This window comes from Mus caroli, unplaced genomic scaffold, assembly GCF_978045245.1.
Source record: "Mus caroli unplaced genomic scaffold, Mus_caroli_1 scaffold_3, whole genome shotgun sequence".
Lineage (NCBI taxonomy): Eukaryota > Metazoa > Chordata > Mammalia > Rodentia > Muridae > Mus > Mus caroli.
The window spans coordinates 21,117,993-21,137,526 of NW_028227258.1; the positions used below are offsets into that span (position 1 = coordinate 21,117,993).

General features: G+C 45.9%; 1 protein-coding gene across 2 annotated transcripts in view; it reads right to left on the reverse strand.

Moving 5' to 3' along the window:
- Tspan5 (tetraspanin 5) overlaps positions 1–19,534 on the reverse strand; it is a 163,081-nt gene that overhangs the window by 34,575 nt on the left and 108,972 nt on the right. For both annotated transcript variants that reach the window (XM_021157670.2, XM_085835487.1), the window contains exon 2: positions 1,712–1,762. In XM_021157670.2, coding sequence (XP_021013329.1) covers positions 1,712–1,762 — 51 coding nt within the window. The remainder of the gene's footprint in view (positions 1–1,711; positions 1,763–19,534) is intronic.

The following is a 19,534-nucleotide window of genomic DNA, read 5'->3' on the forward strand; positions in this document are numbered from 1 at the left end:
ATTTCTGAGATTCCACCAGGACAAATCCCAGGGCTTAACTGGGATGAAGAAGCAGCTAACCACAATCCAGGAGAAGATTGGTATTCAACAGAGCAGTTTCGCCGGATGAACCTATCTGTTCAGGGAACTTAAGCTGTCTTACTTTGTATAAGGAAGGCTTTGTTTCAAAAGGTTACTGTTTGCTGGGCAATGGTACATTTTCCATAATCTAGTCAATATATTATAGAAGCATTCCATAAATGTAAGGAGTGGTGCCTTTTTCTCCTTATTCTTTAATATATCATTACATTTGTGCATTGTGTGTGTGTGTGTGGTGTGCATTTGCATTCTCCTATTCAGCGTGCTGTGCAAGTTTGCATTCACATGCATCTGCATGCATGTGGAGCTCAGAGGTTACTCACGTGTCATTTCTTAGTTGCCATCCACTTCATGTTTTTCAGACAGGGCCTCTCACGGGTACCTGAAGCTCACTAGCCAGGCTCTGGGATCCTGTCACCATCTCTCCAGCATAGAATTAAAAATACGTGCCGCCACGCTTGGCTTTTTGCATCAGTGTGGGGATGGACTGAGGTCCACATGTTCATGTGGCAAGCATTTTACCAACGGAACCCATGTCCCCCTTTTATGCAGTGCTGGGGGCTGACTCCAGACAATGCTCTTCCACTGTATAACACACGCATGCTCTGAGGTTTCACTCCGAGTGTGTTTCCTGGGTCTGTCTGGAAGAGCCGCTACTGTCAAACTCTCATTGCCACCTCAACGTCTGTAATTTGGCTGAAGCCCTGGTTAGGTCTCCTTTCTATTTACTGGTAACAGCTCTCAATACATTTAACACTTCAAAAGAGCCTTTGCCTTGAAGTAAAGCCAGGCTCAGAAATACCCAGTAGATAAGAGAAAGCCCTTCCTGAAGAATAAGCCAACTCCTTCCTGGGTTTGCCAGACCACTGACCAAATTCCAACACGGCTCACTCTCACAAGGTAAGAGCACTGTGTAGCCAAAACATGCTTTGAGCGATTTCACTCCCTAACAGGGAGGAGAGAGGGGGTGATTCCCAATTTTGGATATCGGTGGTACACTGGGGGATTCAGAGAAAAATCAAAACATGCAGCTGAGAGCACCGCTTAGGACAGGAACTGCCCAGAACCCAGTCATCACTGAGACTCGGAATACGTAACGTGATGTGTCTAGATTTTCCTTTTTCTATGCAGTGCGTGACCACTGACTTGGAGCATTTCTTGATATTTATGACCAGTGGCTGCCTGTTCATGTTCCTCAGCATCAGTGATGAATTTATCTGATATCTACACATAAATTTATATTTGGCTTCCATCCCACCACAAGGCCTAATGAAAAGCCATTTTTTATCACTTAAGTCATCTTCCAAAAGGATTCAAAAGATGAGAGAGGGAAATGAAAGGTTACAGGTCACATGGTGACATTTATAAGCAGACTGAGGTCATCGTGGTTGGGTGAGGCTGTGCCTTGGAATCAAACCCCAGTCACGTCCTCCAAGGTCCACACTCACTACACTGTGGCTCTGCTGATTATTTTGATGTTGTGAGCACTTGAGACACCCAGTCGTGAAGAATGCTTCCTCTCATTAGACAACGGTTTGTTTGTCCCCTGTGCTGATCAAAGAGCAAGGGGAAACACTCGAGACGAGACACAGCCTTGAACCAAACCTGTTCCTCTCCAAGGAGTTCCACTTACTTTTTCATTCCACGCCCACAGTCCGATTCCAAGAAACGTTATTCCCAAAAACTGAAAGAGAAGAGGAGACGGGGTCAGCATTAGGGAGAGAGCACCATGTGTTTACTCTCGAAAATATGGTTTCAATTGGTTGTTTTATTACATTACTTGATCAGAAAAACAAGACAAAACAAAACAAAACAAAAACAAACAAAAAGCTTTCTTTAACATCTGCATTAACGAGGAAAAGAAATACCACTGCCAACTTGCTTAAAATATTGTAACATTGAGACAGGGTAGGAACCCTGAAAGTCATTCAAATGGTGACTTATAATCTTTAGGTAGACTCTTGAATGAGATGAACGAACGTTCAGAGTGGAGAGGCTGAGCCCAAGACACTGTTCATTAGATGTGAACATTTAGGGCACACATTACTGAGGCAGCGATCTCTGTCCCACTGAACCATTTCGAGTGTACCAGGTAAGAGAGAGAACACAGGAGCCCCATGTCCTCTGACCGACTCTTCACCTCTCCTTCAAAGGCAGCGAGAATCCTATTCTCCCTGTGATCCATGTGACCCAAATAATCCTCAGACTTTTTTTTTAAAGACACTAAAACTGTGGTTCCAAGGGCCCCCATTACTCTTCCTAGTCTACAGCATGTCCCACAGCTCCATGTAAAACTTGGCACACACATGACATGCACAGTGAATGAAGGCAGACTTCCTCAAAGAGCTGTCAGCCACACTGAGGATGGGGGGGGGGGTGATGCAAACAGCGATGGGACGGGCTTCTCACTTTAATTGGTTCTCACTAGACCCTGTCTGCTCTGAGACACACATTTCGCCCTTTACATTTTAACATCCCTGAAACTGAAATGTGGTTTAAAAGGCATGGTACCATCCCCCACCCCCCGCCCCCCAACAGTACTGAAAACACCAATGTGTCTCCTAACTGGGCCGCCGAAGATCGGGTGGCAAGCGGACAGTGCTGCCCACCCAGGAAGAAACCAGGGCCAGGACTGAGCGTGACTGGACTCACAGAGACTCTGAGTTTCCTTTCCAAACACTGAAGTGGTGGGAGGGGGTGGGGTGACAAGCGGTTTCTGTCTGCCGGTGTAAGAACACTGTTTATTTGACTAACATCTTGATTAAGTTAAATGTCAGAAGAGCTCTCTGCTGAGAGGGTGTCTGAAGAGCACAGCAGTGAGGGGTGGTTATGCCCCAGGTTCAGGGGAGTCTGAGGATGCTGTCCACCCAGCAAGATCTTGCCGTTCACAGCAGGGAGTTCTGACACTTTAGAGGCAGACAGTGCAAGATCAGTCACTCAGAAATGTAGTCCTATTTATAAGAAAAGAACTTCCCAGAGCTCAAATAATAATAATAATAAAATAAGATAAGCTTCAGTATGTCTTCAGTTTGAGAAAGAAAGAAAGAAAAAGAAAAAAAAAAAAAGAACCTCTATTCTCCCTACCCTTTCTCCTACCCTTCCTCCAAGGGAGCTACTTTAAAAGTTCTGTCATGGTTAGTTTACGATTGCTGTGACAGAAGACAGTGAGGAAAAATAACCTGGGGAGTAAGGGTTTATTTCCCTTGCACTTCCACATCACAGCCCATCACTGAAGACAGGGCAGGAACTCAGGGCAGGAACTGATGCAGAGGCCAAGGAGGGATGCTTTGTCTGCTCTTTATACAACCTAGGACCAACCACCTGCCCAGAGGCAGCAGCACCACCCACAGTGAGTGGACCCTCCCACAGCAATCATTAATTAAGAAAATGCCTCCCCAGACTTGTCTGCCTAAGTTTGCCCACAGACCAAACATGTAGACACAGAGTCCCAGAGTCCCCAGTCCCAAATGGCTCTAGCTTGTATCAAGCTGACATAAAACCTGCCAGCACACACTTAGAAAGATTTCTTGTGGGGCTGAGAGATGGCTCAGAGGTTAAGAGCACTGACTGCTCTTCCAGAGGTCCTGAGTTCAATTCCCAGCAACCACATGGTGGCTTACAACCATATGTAATGGGATCTGATGCCATCTTCTGGTCTGTCTGACAGCAACAGTGTACAGTGTAAGATACATATATCATTTTTAAAAAAAAAGAAAAAGAGAGCCGGGCTTGGTGGCACATGCCTTTAATCCCAGCACTCGGGAGGCAGAGGCAGACGGATTTCTGAGTTCGAGGCCAGCCTGGTCTACAAAGTGAGTTCCAGGACAGCCAGGGCTATACAGAGAAACCCTGTCTTGAAAAACCAAAAACCAAAAACCAAACAAAAAAGAAATTTCTTGTTTTCAATGCCTATGAAAAAACTATGGTCAGCCCTTCTACTTCCTTGGTCAGTGTGCTATTTCATTTTATGTTCCTGATAAAAAAACAAGAAAAAGGTCCAGGAACCAAACAACGTGGCGTATTAGTATTGTATTCATAGGTTCTAGACAAAATACAGTCACAGGAGACAGACAGAAAGGAAACACAGGACTCTGTCGGATCAGGGATGCTCTACAGGGCAGAGTTCAGGCTTCGCTGCATGCAACTAAAATCAAATGCACCGCGGGGGGAAATGTCCGACCTTCTAAGGCTAAAGCTCTCTGTGGACAACAGTCACGGCTCCTGACGCAGAGTTCAGCCACGGTATCACCGTCGGCAGTGGATGGCATGGAACAGATGGTATCATGGTCAAGTCCCTGTCTCACTGCTGACGAGTAGGCTGGGTGCATGCCTGTCCCTGCCAGCCGCTCCTGCAACTCTGCTTTCCATATTTGCCGGGCTCTCTGCTTCCTGAGTGGGAGGGAGTGTCTTCTCTGAGCCTCACTGCAGAGTTTAACTTTGAAACTGGCATTGTGATGGCCTCCTTTTTAGCAAAGGGGGACATAACTATGGGTAGGTTCTTTTGTAGAACTCACAGGTGCTATGAGGAGGAATGGAGATCTGATAAAGGGCAGGAGTCCTCACTGATGAATTTCCACCCCCAACCCGGGATGGCAAAGGGATGGCATTTGAGCCAGAATTCTGTGAGACATGACCAGGACATGGCATGGCTTGACGGCAGCAAGCAGAGAAGGTGAAGTAAGAGATGGGTGCCTACCTACAACCTCAACCCTTGAGAGGAAGACACAGAGGACCAGGAGTTCCGGTCCAGCCTTGGCTACAAGAGACTACCTCAAGAGAGGGACAAAATGTCGCCTTCGCTTAAGGACTGATTGTCAAAGGGACATTCTCTATGCTAGTGTTGACCGTGGAGAAAGTGAGAAACTTGGCTGGGAGTGTGGAGAAGACTCTCTTCCCTTTACATATACACAGTTCTCCTTTCTCCTCTTGGCACTTTGGGGGATTTTTTTTTTCTTTTAAGAATCAGAATAAAAAAAAATTGAAAGGATAAGATTTTCCACAGAGGAGAAAGAGGCAAGTGGGGGTTGGGGGAGAGAGAGGAGAGACTCACAGTGTTCTTTACAGTCTGCTTCAATGCTTCCTGCTTTGACTTGTGTCTTTCCAAAAGGGAGTTTAAGAATTTGGAGAAAGGGGCATGACTTGAAACTTACGGGAACCATTCCATACCTAAGCGAGTAACTACAACAGGGCGGGACCTCGGCTTGCTGCATAGCTTCTGCACTACATCAGCAGCAAATGTCTTCCCGACTGCTCTCAGCCCATATGTTTTGTTTTAAAATCAAGTTGTTCCAGCTCCAAATAATTAACAGTGAAGAGCCAAAACCCAGAGACAGGCACGCAGCACTTGAAGCAGTTTCCCCTTTCCCCTTCCCAAAGGAAAGACGCCCAGAAACCCCACATTGACCTTACTGTGAGACCCAGAGAGAGAGAAGGGGGGCACGCGGAGGAACGCTGGGAACTCGTCATGGTGACCAGTTACTCTACTGAGATGGAATCAAAACGGAACCCCACACTCTTCCCACACAGCAGTGTATGCAAATGTTGGCACGAATGTCAGTCCATCAAACTGTTGAAGTTGTAAAATGAGTAACAATACTTTAGTGGGATGCTAAATATGAGCTAAGTCGCTATTTTCATTTCTGGTTTTGGTACTAGGGCCAACTCTGGGCCTCTTACACAGCTAGGCAGGTGTCTATCACTAAGCTGTACTCTCAGCCCCGAGATACTAAATTTTTAAATTATCATACATATATACAATGATCTGTATCCATGAGGAACCCCCCTCTTCCTCCCATAGGCTCCCCTCAACATATGTCCCCCTCATCTCCACGTCCTCTCTCTTTCTTTCACTAACAATTACCTCAGTGAGTCCAGTTAGTGCTGTATGCATGAGGATGGGCCACATTCCCAAAGACAAACTGACTCTTCCTAAGCCAATAGCCCTCAGGTAGGGGTGGATCGTCATGAGCCCCTTCCCCACCCCTCCCCTCGCCCCTGCTGTAATTATAAGACTGGCATCATCTTGTGTACGTGTTAAGCAGGTAACCACTGGTGCCACTGGGGCTGGAGAGATGGCTTATTGGTTAAGAGCACTGACTGCTCTTTCAGAGGTCTTGAGTTCAATTCCCAGCAACCACATGGTGGCTCACAACCATCTCTAATGGGATCTGATGCCCTCTTCTGGTGTGTCTGAAGACAGCTACAGTGTACTCATATACATAAAATGAATAAATAATTCAAAAATAAATAAAACATTCTCCCCCCAAAAAAATAAGAATCTTTTTTTGTTTGTTTGTTTGTTTTGTTTTTGTTTTTCAAGACAGGGTTTCTCTGTGTAGCCCTGGCTGTCCTGGAACTCACTTTGTAGACCAGGCCTCGAACTCAGAAATCCGCCTGCCTCTGCCTCCCAAATGTTGGAATTAAAGGTGTGCGCCACCACCACCTGACTAAAAAATAAGAATCTTGACTGACCATTGCTTAATACAAAAAGATCAAGACTGAGAGTAACACTAACCTAGTGGAATAAAAATACATATTTAGAAGAAAGCCTGGTAACATGTCCGTTTCCCAGACAACAGGAGCATGTTTCCTCCAAGGACCTGTGACCATGTCAGCCACTGGCCTGTGACAAGCCATGACTTCTGGCTGGCACGTTTTCCCTCTAAGGTTGGTATTGCAGCATGCAGGGCTCACCACTGGGTAAGCTCATGGATGTCTTTTCCTCCTGGCAGCCCAGCTAGTACTTTGGTCACTATGAAAGCCAAGCATTAATGAGTAAAGACAGGTCAGTTCCAGTTTGGTTTCTGTGTCCTGCAACCAAAGTCATCTCCAGCAAGAGGGTCCTACTAAGGAAACTTGTTGTTTTGAGACATATCTCACCAGGTCTCATCTCCTGGTTGGCCTGGAACTTGCTTTGTAGACTTAGGCTGGCCTTGAATTCACAAAGGTCTATCCACCTCTACCTCCCAAGTACTGGGACTAAAGGCATGTGCCACCATGTCTGGCCCCATGATACAGTTTTTAATGTAAATTTCCCAAACCAATACTAACAGTGTGGTCAATCCTAGCCAGTGATCACCTGATAGGCAACTAGCTCAGACTGAGGCGCAAAGGCAAGAGTTACATGCACAGCAGGTTCCCAGATCTAGGAGGAATGAAAAGGATACAGACCATTCCATTAGCCGAGGCTTTGCTATTTATTCTGCTTTGAAATGTTAAGATTTTATTTGGCAAATTTCAACTTATAATTAATTTTATCTTTTTTTAAAGCATAACTCCTGGAAAATATAAGCTTGCATTAACTTGCATCTGTGCAGAATAATGTTCACCTGAAGCATCCCACAGCAATTCCATGCAGTAGATAGATACTTGACATCACTCTTATTTAACAGATAGCAGAATACATTTAGAAACATTGTTTCTCCCAGTGCTGCACAGGCCTGTGCTTGAGTTGCGTCACTCAGGGAACAGGTACTACTGAATATTCCCTTTTAAAGATTTTAAAAATATTTTACTTATTTTTATATGCATGGGCATTTTGCTTGCAGTGCCCATACAGGCCAGAAGAGACCATCCAATCCCCCGGAACTGAGTTATAGATATATACTGCCACATGGATGTATATATGGCAACTGAACCCACGTCCTCCTAACCACTGAGCCATCTCTCCAGTCCCTCCTAACCACTGAGCCATCTCTCCGGCCCCTCCTAACCACTGAGCCATCTCTCCAGCCCTGCATATTACCCTCACTAAAATGCTTGGAACTGGACGGAGTATTTCATATTTCAGAGTTTACCGAATTGGGGTATATTTGCATAGACTTTGCTGGTTACTACAGTTAAACAGCTTTAGCATGAAAATCCAAAACCTTTCAGCCATTAGAGTAGTACTTACAAACCTATGGTTTTTTCAGATTGAGCATGCTCATCCTGTGTGTCCCCTAATGTCTAAAACGCCCTCTCTCTACAGACCAGCTCACGGTGGAAACATTGGGAAGTGCTTGCCCTAATACTCTAAGTTGCTCCTCTGACGTCTAGGCATCCAAGGTGCATTCTTCTGCCAGAACTGAGAATGGCCCCATGGGAACTGAGAGTGGTACGGTGACGGAAGCTAGACCTGAATTCCAGAGCCAGCACAACTGATGCTTTGGCAAAACTGGAAAGGAAAATAGTCTCGGGTGTCACGGGGTGATTCCAGAAGGATGCATCTGCCCCACTGTCAAGTGGAAAAGCTCTTCTTCCATATCCAGTTATTTTCATCCTGGCAGACTCCATTGTTTTGGACTGGGACAGTGTCCCATCCCAACTGGCACGAAATGGACACTTCAAAAAGCCACCTTTCCAGTATTCCAAGTCGCTTTGAGTCCCAACTTTATACTTGACCTTACACGTCTCAAGATAAAAGGAGATAAGAAAAAACAGACATAAGCCGGGCGTGGTGGCGCACGCCTTTAATCCTAGCACTCGGGAGGCAGAGGCAGGCGGATTTCTGAGTTCGAGGCCAGCCTGGTCTACAAAGTGAGTGCCAGCACAGCCAGGGCTACACAGAGAAACCCTGTCTCGAAAAAAAAAAAAAAAAGAAAAAACAGACATAGCTCTTACAGTTCAGAGGACTTTCAGATCACAAAAGAATAAAACTGCCCCATGGTAAGGAGAGAATTACAAGTCACCAAGTCTGTAGGGATAGAGGTGTGGCTAACTACAGCAGATGGGAGGAGCTGGCATGCAATCAGAGACTGTGGCACAGCACTTTTGGACCTTGTAAGGCGCCCATTCATCACCCTGGTGACAGGAGGATCCTCAGGGACCATCTGTGAGACTGAGTGGTGGGTGGGAGTGGGTGGGACAGGCTGGCACTGAGGAGAAGAATCACCATGTGGGTTGCAGACGTCTGGATCCACAGGGATCCAAAGGAAGATGAGGAGCAGGCAGGAGCTGATCGTGTCCAGGGTATGGAGGAAACGTGGGTAGAACTGAGAACTACCGAGAAGTGTTTTCCAGTAATGACAGGATGGAAGTGTGAAGGGTAATTGGTCTTATACCTGGAAACTATGGCCCTTCAACATTCCAACGTGGGTCTGGGTTGCTGCTCAGTGGTTGGTGCTTTCCAAGCACACACTGGGCCCCGTCTTCAACTTCCCAGTACAGGGGAAATAAAACCTACTGTTCTGCAGACAGAATCAACTTTTGGGTGCTGTTCTCAGGGCTGGCTGGACCTAGCAGAAATTCTGAAGGATGTTTTTCTTATTTGAGTGCTTGGCTGCTAACTGAATTCTCTGAGAAGCAAATCTCGTGTTTTGTATTTTTGAAAACTAAATTATTTTATAACCATCATATATTTCTGTAACCTCTGCTACTTGTATTCCTAAAAAGAAGCAATGACATACCAGGGCCCAGCCATCCAAGTTCTTAAGCTGCTTCTAAACGAACACTCCTTACTCCTGTTTGCTTAAAATGTAGCAATTTCACCTGGGATCTGTCCAGACTGAAACAAAGTTCCTGATCAGCACTGCAGGAAGGCGAGCCTCACCAACAGCCTAAACAACAGTGGACTACCGTTCTGAGGCTGTAAACCTCCGCTGGAACAGGCAGGAGAGGTGCACCCACCGCCTTCCCTGGACAGAGCAATGAGTCAGCAAGGGAGCTCACTTTTTCTCGCTCTCCTTTTTTCTGAGTCAACACTCCAGCTCTGGCAGATGGGTAGCCAGCTTATACAGGTATCCTATGTACAGCCACTAATACAATACCTGTCTTGGTGGGGGGGGGGGAGTTATTTCAGGAGTAAAAAAAGTCCCTGAGTACAATTCCTGCCATAGCAAAGAAGGAAGTATTACGAGCTGGCAGAAAATTCAGCGAACAGAATGCCAATCCTACTCTTGCCACTGGGTTCTGATGTCCCAGTTTACAACCGTCCAGAATGGTCTTGATAAGATGGCATGACAGACAAAACTCAACTCTGTAAATAGGACAATTCCCATGGAGGCCAGGGCCAATGTCTCTCTCCCTTTACATTGTCACAAGGCCATCTAAGTGTGGCCCCAGTACATATTGCCTAGGGACCTCTAGCCCTGGTGCTGCACAGTGCCATAATACAACACGGGAAAGGCAGAGCCTGCTGGGCAACTACAACCGGCAATGCAGCCACTGGAGGGCTTCGGACAAGTCAGGGAACTGAGCGGACAAGTGCCTGCTTTGTAGCACTGACACGCTAGCCGGGCGGCGCAAGGAAAGACAAGCAATAGAAAGTCACAGATGAGCAGGTTGCTCAGGGCTGCTGCCAGGGAGGAGGGCAGAGTGAGGAGATGAAAGCCAAGTGGAAGGCAAGTGCAGGTACTGCAGAGTGACTAGAGCAAACCCACGAGAGGGGCAGGGATTAGTATCTGACGACTCCATTAGTTAAAGAGTCCTCTGCTGTTACAGAGGACTAGACATGGGGTCTGAGTACCCCCTGTTGGGCAGCTCACAACCACTACTTCAAGCCCCACTAGTTCAGGGGATTAAACATCCTCTTTGGGGCATACACACAGAGACGCATAAATACAAACAAAATAAATATTAAGGAAAAAAACCATGTTCATTGGACACCATGAAGGGAGGAAGGAGCTGACTGGCGGATGTCCGAACAGCACCCTAGCTGAAGCCAGACATCTGGACTAAGGCCCCGGACAGATGGCGACAAAGTGGGACACAAAGTGCCAGGAACGGAGAAGCACAGCTCAGAGGCTCACAGTAGCCAGGCTGTGTCAGGCTGCACAAGCCACTGAGAAGACTACAGTGTGTCCCCAGAGGGGGGCAGGAATCCCTGAAGGGTTCTTTGGCTTCCCAGAGCCTGCAGTCCTTGCCTGATCTAACCAATGACTGATGTTACTAACTGCTGCAAACTGTGGGGTCCACGAAACCACATGAAAGCCAACTGTAAGCAAGGAGTCCATGCAGATTATTCCCTGCCCCCCATCGCTCCTCGGACATTCCCCTGCCTGCTCCCCAACTCCTCCCACAGTGGCCACCCTAACAGGCAGCTCCCCTTTCAGAGTCAGAAAAGCCCTTGTAGAAGATGAACTCAGGCCCCCTTGTCCTCAGAGCTTCCCTGCCATACCAGGTATGGCCTTTGTCCTGCCTGCATGTGTACACAGGACTGGAAAGAATGACAATACCTCATGTCAGACAGTAGGACAGTCAGGGCCTATATTAATCACTGAGCACGTGTACAAGTAAAGCAAAGGTGACAGACGGCACCTGAGCGCTGTTTAATTCTCTTTCTTCTGTCACCAGCTTGAGCATCCTTCCAGAACTGTGCTCCAAAGAGTTATATATTTAAGAGACACTAACGAACTCTAGCTTGAGATCTATTCTGCTCCTTTTCATGAATGGCTATAAAATACCATCACCCACAGTTTTAGGGGATCCACATAATTCTCATGCTGTATGAGCAAAACATTCAGAGAAGCCTAGAACCATAGTGCCGGGGGCTTCCTCTGACTTGTACGAAGCTGTGATCTCTTTTCAGGGCAGCTAAATGAAAATTCCAGATGTTCTAAACCGTTGGGCCAGCTGTTGTGACCGGGCACGAGAAGGAAGAATACTTAATTCAGTCTCCACCATCCACCTGAAGGGCTAGTCCGCTGCTTGTTTATGGGATTGTGGACACAGACTGCTGGGGCTCGATGCCAAGAACAGGATCTGGAGCAGTCCATCACACAGAGCCTGGGAAAGGAAAAAGGGGCCAGGAGGGGGACTTCTTTGGAACTGCGTAGCACCAAGAGCCTGCAGTATCTTCCCAGAGACGATGAAAGGGCTTTTCCCCTTTGAATGCACACTGTTCCAGAAGGCCTTAAAGAAATGCCCACAGTGTGAGGCAGTCTGGTCTAGAGAGCTCTTTGTTAGAACTTGGACCTTGACATTTTGAGCAAGAGCTTGTAATCTGAGATGAGGAGGGGGATGGCTACGCAAGCAATAAAATCCATATTCTTGGAAATTACCCAGGCAATGCAAGCATATAAAAAAGGAACACGAGGGATTAGCTATCCACTTCTAGATAGAAACGTGGAGGTTGCAAAGCATACAGCTCACTAATCTTTGCTTGTCTTACAGTTAAAATAAATAAATAAATAAATAAATAAATTTTTAAAAAGGCTTGCCCTGATGGGCTGCTCATTGGTTACCCCTCCCCCCAGCCATTAGACAAAGCCAAGGCTGAAAACACACCAGAGGGGCGCACTGAAGGCTGGAATGGACTGGAAGTATGTCAGTCTACAGGCGCAAAAAGTAAGTTATCTGTAGGCAAGCACAAACCTCTGTGGGAAGAGGCTCTCACTGAGTTAAGCAGCAAGATGCACAGCACTCACCAACTTGGTCTAGAAGTTTAGTACTCTTAGGTGCACAGCTTTTGTGCTGAAAGATCTTGTTAACTTCAAAACAAAGTACCACAGACATGTTTTAAGAGCTAAAACAAACAAACAAACAAACAATTAACACAAATACAATTCAAAATAGGATTTCTCTTTGTAATGGTGGAAGAAGGATTAAATCATACAACACCTTTCATATGTTCAGTACTGAGCAGGCACCGAGCTAGGTGCCAGGGATAGAAAGGCGAATGAGAAAGCCGGGCAAGGGTGACACACACCTTTAATTCCAGCACTTAGAGGCAGGGGCAGATGAATCTCTGAGTTCCAGGCCAACCTGGTCTACAATGCCAGTTCCAGAACAGCCAAGGCTATACAGGGAAACCCTGTCTTGAACGCCATTCTCCTTACCCGCCCCTCTCCCAAAAGGAAAAAAAAAACAACAGATGATGTCTTTTATTAGAGAGCTAATGGGGGCACATAAATAAAATCACAACTTAGGTGCAGGGAATGGAGTCTTCCTGGAGGCATAGACAAGTTGCCATAGAAACAGAGGCATTGGGGTGGGGGTGGGGGTGCTGACAGAGGAAACTTCCTAGGAAGCTAGCTAGGAACATTCTAGCTGTGTTTGAAAGGGGAGACAAAGGGAGCCCCACTCCTGCAGAGGCAACAGTAGATGCAGAAGGATCAAAGTCTGGCATGGTGGGTCCCTTGAGGGGTCTGCAAGTATGCGCGTGTGCGACAAGGCTCAGGCCGGCAGTGGTCCTCACAGGATGGTTCTGCACCAGGGGACTTATCAGAAATGCACCATCTCAGGCATCCCTCATCCCACCCCATGGAAACTGGCTGAAGGCAGCCGGCTCTCTCCGTAACATGCCTGCACAGTCACCGAGATGCAGGCTCTCTCCGTAACATGCCTGCACAGTCACCGAGATGCATGGCTTTTTAAAGAAAAAGGTTGGTTTTTATTTTATGTGAATGAGTGCTTTGTCTACATGTACGAGCATGTCATATGTGTGCCTCGTGTCCACCAAGGGCAGAAGGAGGCACCTAGAACTGGGTTACAAGGTACTAGGAAGATACTGGAAAGCAAACCCGAGTCTTCTGTAAGAACAAGAGGTGCTGTTAACAGCTGAGCCATCTCTTCAGTCCCAGGCATGTGATGTTTTAAGCTTGAGAACCTAGAGCTAGGGCATGGTTAGCACACCATGTGTGGTGTGTATACCCAGGGACCACCAAGCCATGGGAGACCAAGTGAGAGCTCCAAGCAGGACTGGGGGGGGGGGGAGAGGCACGGGCGGGCGGGGACGGGGTTTGCAGCTTGGACAACTTATTCACTACAGTACAGAGAACAAAGAGAAAGAGGCCAAGCTGTTAGTAGTTAGGCTAGCTGGGAGGCCATTGCAGCCATCCTGGTGAGAAAGACACCAGCCAAAGCGGGAAGGGGCAGGAAAATCTGGGCGAAGACTATGAGAAGCCATAAGGCCAGAGGACTTTGTGACAACAAGCAGAAGGGTGAACGGTGACAGCTATGGACCCTTAGATAAATGTGCCTAGGTTTGTCGGTGGTGAAGGGGATTGAGACAGAGCTCCATGCCACCATACTCATGGTCTGGAGACTCTTTCCATGGGCCTCAAGTTTGGCTTCAAGGAAGAAAAGAATTTCAGGACTACCAGTTCATAAAGCAAAATTGGATTATTTTAAAATGGGCTCTAAAATAAGGATTAAAAGAAATGGGGGGGGCTCACAGGAAAATAAGACAGACCCAAGTGCATGACTGGGATTCATTAAGAGTCACAAAGGAAGAATATGAATATATATATATATATATATAATATGTGTGTGTGTGTGTGTGTGTGTGTGTATGTTGAGCTTTTCAAGGGAAGTCACAATTGTCTTGATATCAGCCATACACACCATTTTGGTGGCTCTCAAATTACATCTCAAAAGACTGCTAAGAAGATGCCTTCTTCTCCCTTCATTCTTTTGACATGTGAGATTATAGGGAGGCTCTGGAGATGCCTTGGCTGTATTATAATATGATAAACCAGGAGTCACTGGGGTTACACAAGGGTAGTAAGTTAGTATATGTTCTTTCCCTGTAAATGGGGTTCCTGGGGAAATTCCTAGCAAACTGTAGGTTTATAGCTGAGAAGGGAGGAAGGCCTTAAGCAGTTATTAATAGCTCTGAAATTCTTGCTTTGATGCCGCTGGGTGGCTGGCATCAACTAGACTCCTGGTGGAGAAGTGCTGTTTTCCCTTGTCGGGATCTCCAAATATTTCCCTGTCTTTCTATCTTGAGTTAGGTCTGAGTCACAAACATGTGAGCCCGGTCAAGTAATTCAACCTTCCTGTTCCTTAGTTTCCAAATACACAAAATGGGGGCACTTATGGTAGCATAAGCTCCGTAGATGGAGAGATTTTCATCTAGTTAGCTTACTCTGACACTCAAACGTAAAGCCACATGCATGCCTCACACATACACAACTGTATGCTCTGGCAAAGCTACGAAAGGAAACCCATGTTGAACACAGACTCACTTCTCATTAGAATTAGAATAAAATGAGAACACTTCAGAAATGAATTTATATAGCGCACCCCAAGTAGCCTCAAAGCACCTTGGGTCCCTCTCCTAACAGGGACTGAGTTTCCCCACAGCGGGCCTTTCTGAAATGGTCCTAAGAGAAGAACATCAGTGCCTAGGAACACCATGGAGTCTTTTCAACAGCTATTACAAGTTATAATTCTGTTCAAATCAATCACGAGAAAAGTGGTAGCAGGTGCCTTCCTTTCCGTGCCCACGTTTAAAATTCCCTTCATGCGTTTACTAGGCGGGCTTCATCTCTCTGATCCTTAACATTCAATCAAAACCTAAAAATAAATAAGGACGAGATGAACATAAGATAGGGAGAGGAGATCTAGATCCATTGATTATCATGTGAAAGGAGGCCCAGAAGCAATTAGCCCTTTGTTATGGATGACAAACAACTGCCATAAGAAGTGCTCTATACATCAGGCATCCCTGATGGCCTCCCTGGCTGGGTGACTCACAATGGGGGAGGGAGTGGATGTCTGAGAACAAAAGGCAGCCTGCCTGGCCTGCAGCGGTTACTTATTTATTCTGTATGTTCAGCTCAGTTTTCCCCCCTTTCCAACTTTTCATGACGCTCGCTATAAAAAGAAACGGGATGGATCCCTTTCAGCCAAGAACATCAGCTCAGCATACTAAGGAGACGGAAACCCGCATGTGCCACCAAGTACCGACCTGCTCTCTTAAGGAATGGGTTTTGACACGTCAGCCATTTATATGTTCTTTTATGTAAGAGTTTATTTCTCAGCCTCTTGGGAATTCATTTGCATACAGGACAAGCTGTCGCCATTGCACAGGCAGCTTGAAGATGGGAAGCTGAGCTCTCGGCAGGCACTGCCTTGGGAGCACTCCATGTGAACACACTCTGGAATTTTCCTTTTCTATTAGGATTTTTTTTTTTTTTTTTTTTTTGTCTTCTTCTTGAGGGCAATGAAGAACAGCATGAGGGAGATGAATAAGCTATGTTTATTTCTGGTTCAAGGATGCCGGTAACTTCTTGTTCTCTGAATAAGGCACCGTGAGGGTGAAGTGAGAGATGAAATAATGTACCCCAAATCAACATGCCTCAAAAATGACTCAAATGAATGTAATGAGTCAATGTGGAAATAGACATTTCATTACTGAAGATTAAGACCACTGAACCGTCCCAAGGTAAAATGACAGTATGGGGGAACTGTACAAATTATAAACAGTAACATGGCCCGATAAGGGAGAACTTGAACGGACAAGCTCTGGTTCAAACCTGGCTCCAGCATTTACCAAATGTGACCGTGGGCAGCCTGACAGACTAGGATTTGCATTGATACAGTTACTGTATTTGCAAAGGCACACATAAGAAGAAGTGGCTGTGTGCAGTAGATACTCAATAAGCACACACTGCTGCTGCAATTAAAATGTAATCGGGAAAGTTTCCTAGCTTAATATAAGGTCACTTCTCAGGTAATGGCAAGAAACCAACATGTCATGTGTGCCTTATTCAATTAATCTAGCAGATTTTTACTGGAACTGAAAGAGCATAGACTGTGGGAGAAAGAGACTACAAAGATGATTTTTTTAATCCCCTTTCCCTCATCTGAAAGAAAAGTTCTTTTCATACTTAATATAAAATTTCACTTAAAGCTGTTTAACCAGAGAAGATCGCCATGGGAGAATAAACCACTGACAGAATACATTAGGCTTGCATTAATTCATAGCAGTAGCAAAATGCCTATGAAAAATAAGCTGGCGGGTAGCCCAAGGTTTGCCCTTGAGCCTCGGCCAGCGGGGAAGTTTCATGCAATATGATTAGTGAATGGAGAGACCCTGGGTGATTAATTAGTGCCCCATGTCAATCCTATTAGAACAGCTTTCTGACAGTAATGTAAATAAGCCACCCGATTTTAACTTCCTGATCTTAAAACCAACTTCCATGTGAACATGACTTTGTCAAGCACTTTAAATATTGAAGGTAGATTTTCTCCAAATCTCCTTTAAGATGAGCCCTGCTTCCTTTGACATACATTTTAGCTTGGGTAAGTGGCAGGCGGGGTGGGAAGGAGTCCAAATAAGGCAAGTTGTCTGCAAATTCGCTGAGTGCAGAATTAAACTAAACCCAGTTCAAAGTCTCCGTGAGGGTTTGATGCTCAAAAACGAAATCTGCCTATGTATGAGCAGATTTGCTAAATATGCTGAGATGTCCACCAAGCCCAGAAAAGAAGCTATTATAAGAAGCACGAACCGTTTGGGCATAGTTGATGGTTGCCAGGAAAGGGAGAGAGATGAAAGTTATTGGGGGGGGGGGGGGCAGCTGGGAAGAGTTCAGAGGAGTAGCTGGGGTAGGAGAGACAGAGAGTGAACATGGAGAAAATACTCATGTATGAAAATGTCCTACTGAAATCCACTGTGAATAATGCAAACTGCCCAACCCCTAAAAGCATGCATCGCTGACTAGCTCTTTCTTCAGCAGCGACTTCCTAGGTATTTCTAGCAGACCATTTTTAAGAACTTTATAAACAGCATACATTTCTTTCTCAAATGTATAGAGTCTGGGAAGTCCAGGGATGGTATATATTTTAATCAAGCACTTCCCCAAGATGGATGGGGCTATGGCTACATCTGTTAGTCAAGATGGTACAGGGACAGGTCCTATTTTATCAGTCAAGTTTCTGAAATTAGATTGAATGGGGACAACCTTTCTAAATTGAATCACTTCCTTTAAATAAGGTCAGCCTTTGGGTAGATAACTTGTGTCAACATAAAATGGGTCCTGCTCTTCTCTGAACGCCATCAGTAGAAGCACAAAACTGAGCTCCAGATGTGAGAGACGGCGTATGATTAAGGTATCTGCATTCTTTTTCCTCTGTGTGAGGTTTTCACATTGTAGACAAATGGCTCCAATATAAATAAGTAAAATGCCCCATCTGCATACCATCCCGTCAAGGATCCACAAATCATCACAAAACACATGAAAAGTCACTTCTTGCTGTAAAAGGCAGGCCTTGTAGGCTGAAGTAATTACCTGTTACACTGCAAAGGTCAAAGGTTTAAAGATCTGTAACCCCAACCTAATCTCATTCTTTTTCAGATATGTAACAAATCAAGGCAGCCCAGCTGATAGCCAGGCCCCTGGAGCTGTAACAGTGGCAGTGTGATGTCGTGGCTTTCAAGTGTCAGCACAGAGCTAGAGGCACATCCAGGCACTGTGCACTTTCCAAGGGCTTAGGTGGCCAGGACACTCTACACTTTGGGGGGTGTGTGTGTGTGTGTGTTGATGGATGAGGTCAGCACGGAGCTCATGCCCTGACCAGGCACTCACCATCAAGCCACTGAGATAAGTTGTAAATCAGTAATTAGCATAAGAGCCAATTTGCAGTAAATGCTGTAAATGAGATTGAGAAAAGTGATAAGGTCAGAGGAGGCACCAGATGCTGAGAGGAGGGAGGATTTCAGGAAGGGGCCAAGTCTCCAGGGAGGGCAGAGGATGCTGAGAAGCAAAGATGGAGAGCCTCTGGACCACAGTTTTTCAAATAGCAGGTCACAACCCCCCTGCTGTCCCTTTAATAGGTCAGGACCAGCGCTTTCATCCTTAATGAAATGGAATACAATGTTACTGAGATTAAGGACGACTTCAAGATGCTTCCCCATTCACTGTTACAATGAAGCACAGAGGGGCCTTGGCTTGAAAAAATGAAAAGGGAAGTTATCTAGCTAGCTAGAAAAGAACGCGGTTATGAGGTCAATCCCGGCCCTTATGTGCAAAATAGCACCGAAGACTTCAGATTGGATAATCGGTGTGCAAAGAGGTCATGGGGGGCTTTTAGCTTTTCATCTCTTCCACCCTATGCTTCATTGACACCTGCAGTGCTTAGCGGTTCACCCCTGGGCTGCTTCTGCTTAATTGCAAGCTCCATCCTTCAACGTAGTACTGACAACATCCACGACAGTGTGACTGATCTAACAGCCAGCCCACACAATGAGGCCATGTCTCTGAATCCAAAGCTCAGAATAGCCAAAAGGACAAAATTAGGGAGTGACCAGAGCTGGGGCTTCAGGAATTTTAATCTTGCACCTTCAAAGGACTAATGCAAGTAGACGCTACCTGACTGCGTCACATGACTGCTCTTCTTGAGTTTCTTTTGATCACGCAATTTCAGAATATGAGATCAATTTAATATTCTCCAAATCCCAGCTCCCGCCCCCCAAAATTACATAAAAACTCGGGAGTTCAACTGTTCTTTCTTAGCAACTCCCCCAGAAAGGTTTGAATGGAGGTTCTCATTTCTCACTGGCTGCATTAAATCCCCTCTCAGTTCATTTGCCAGCAAAGAAGTTAATGACTGTTATCACTTCAAAACTGCTTTGAAGAGAATATAAAAATAGGTGAAAATGCAAAAGGCAGCCTGAAGCAGAAATCCTGGTATGAAAGAGGGAACCCACTGCCTTCCCAGATTCCCTCAGTGCAGCCTCTGTTCTTACCCTCGGACATCCTGTCTGAACCTGCCCACCCCAGGAACACCTGAGGGGCCACACAGAGCCTGGAAA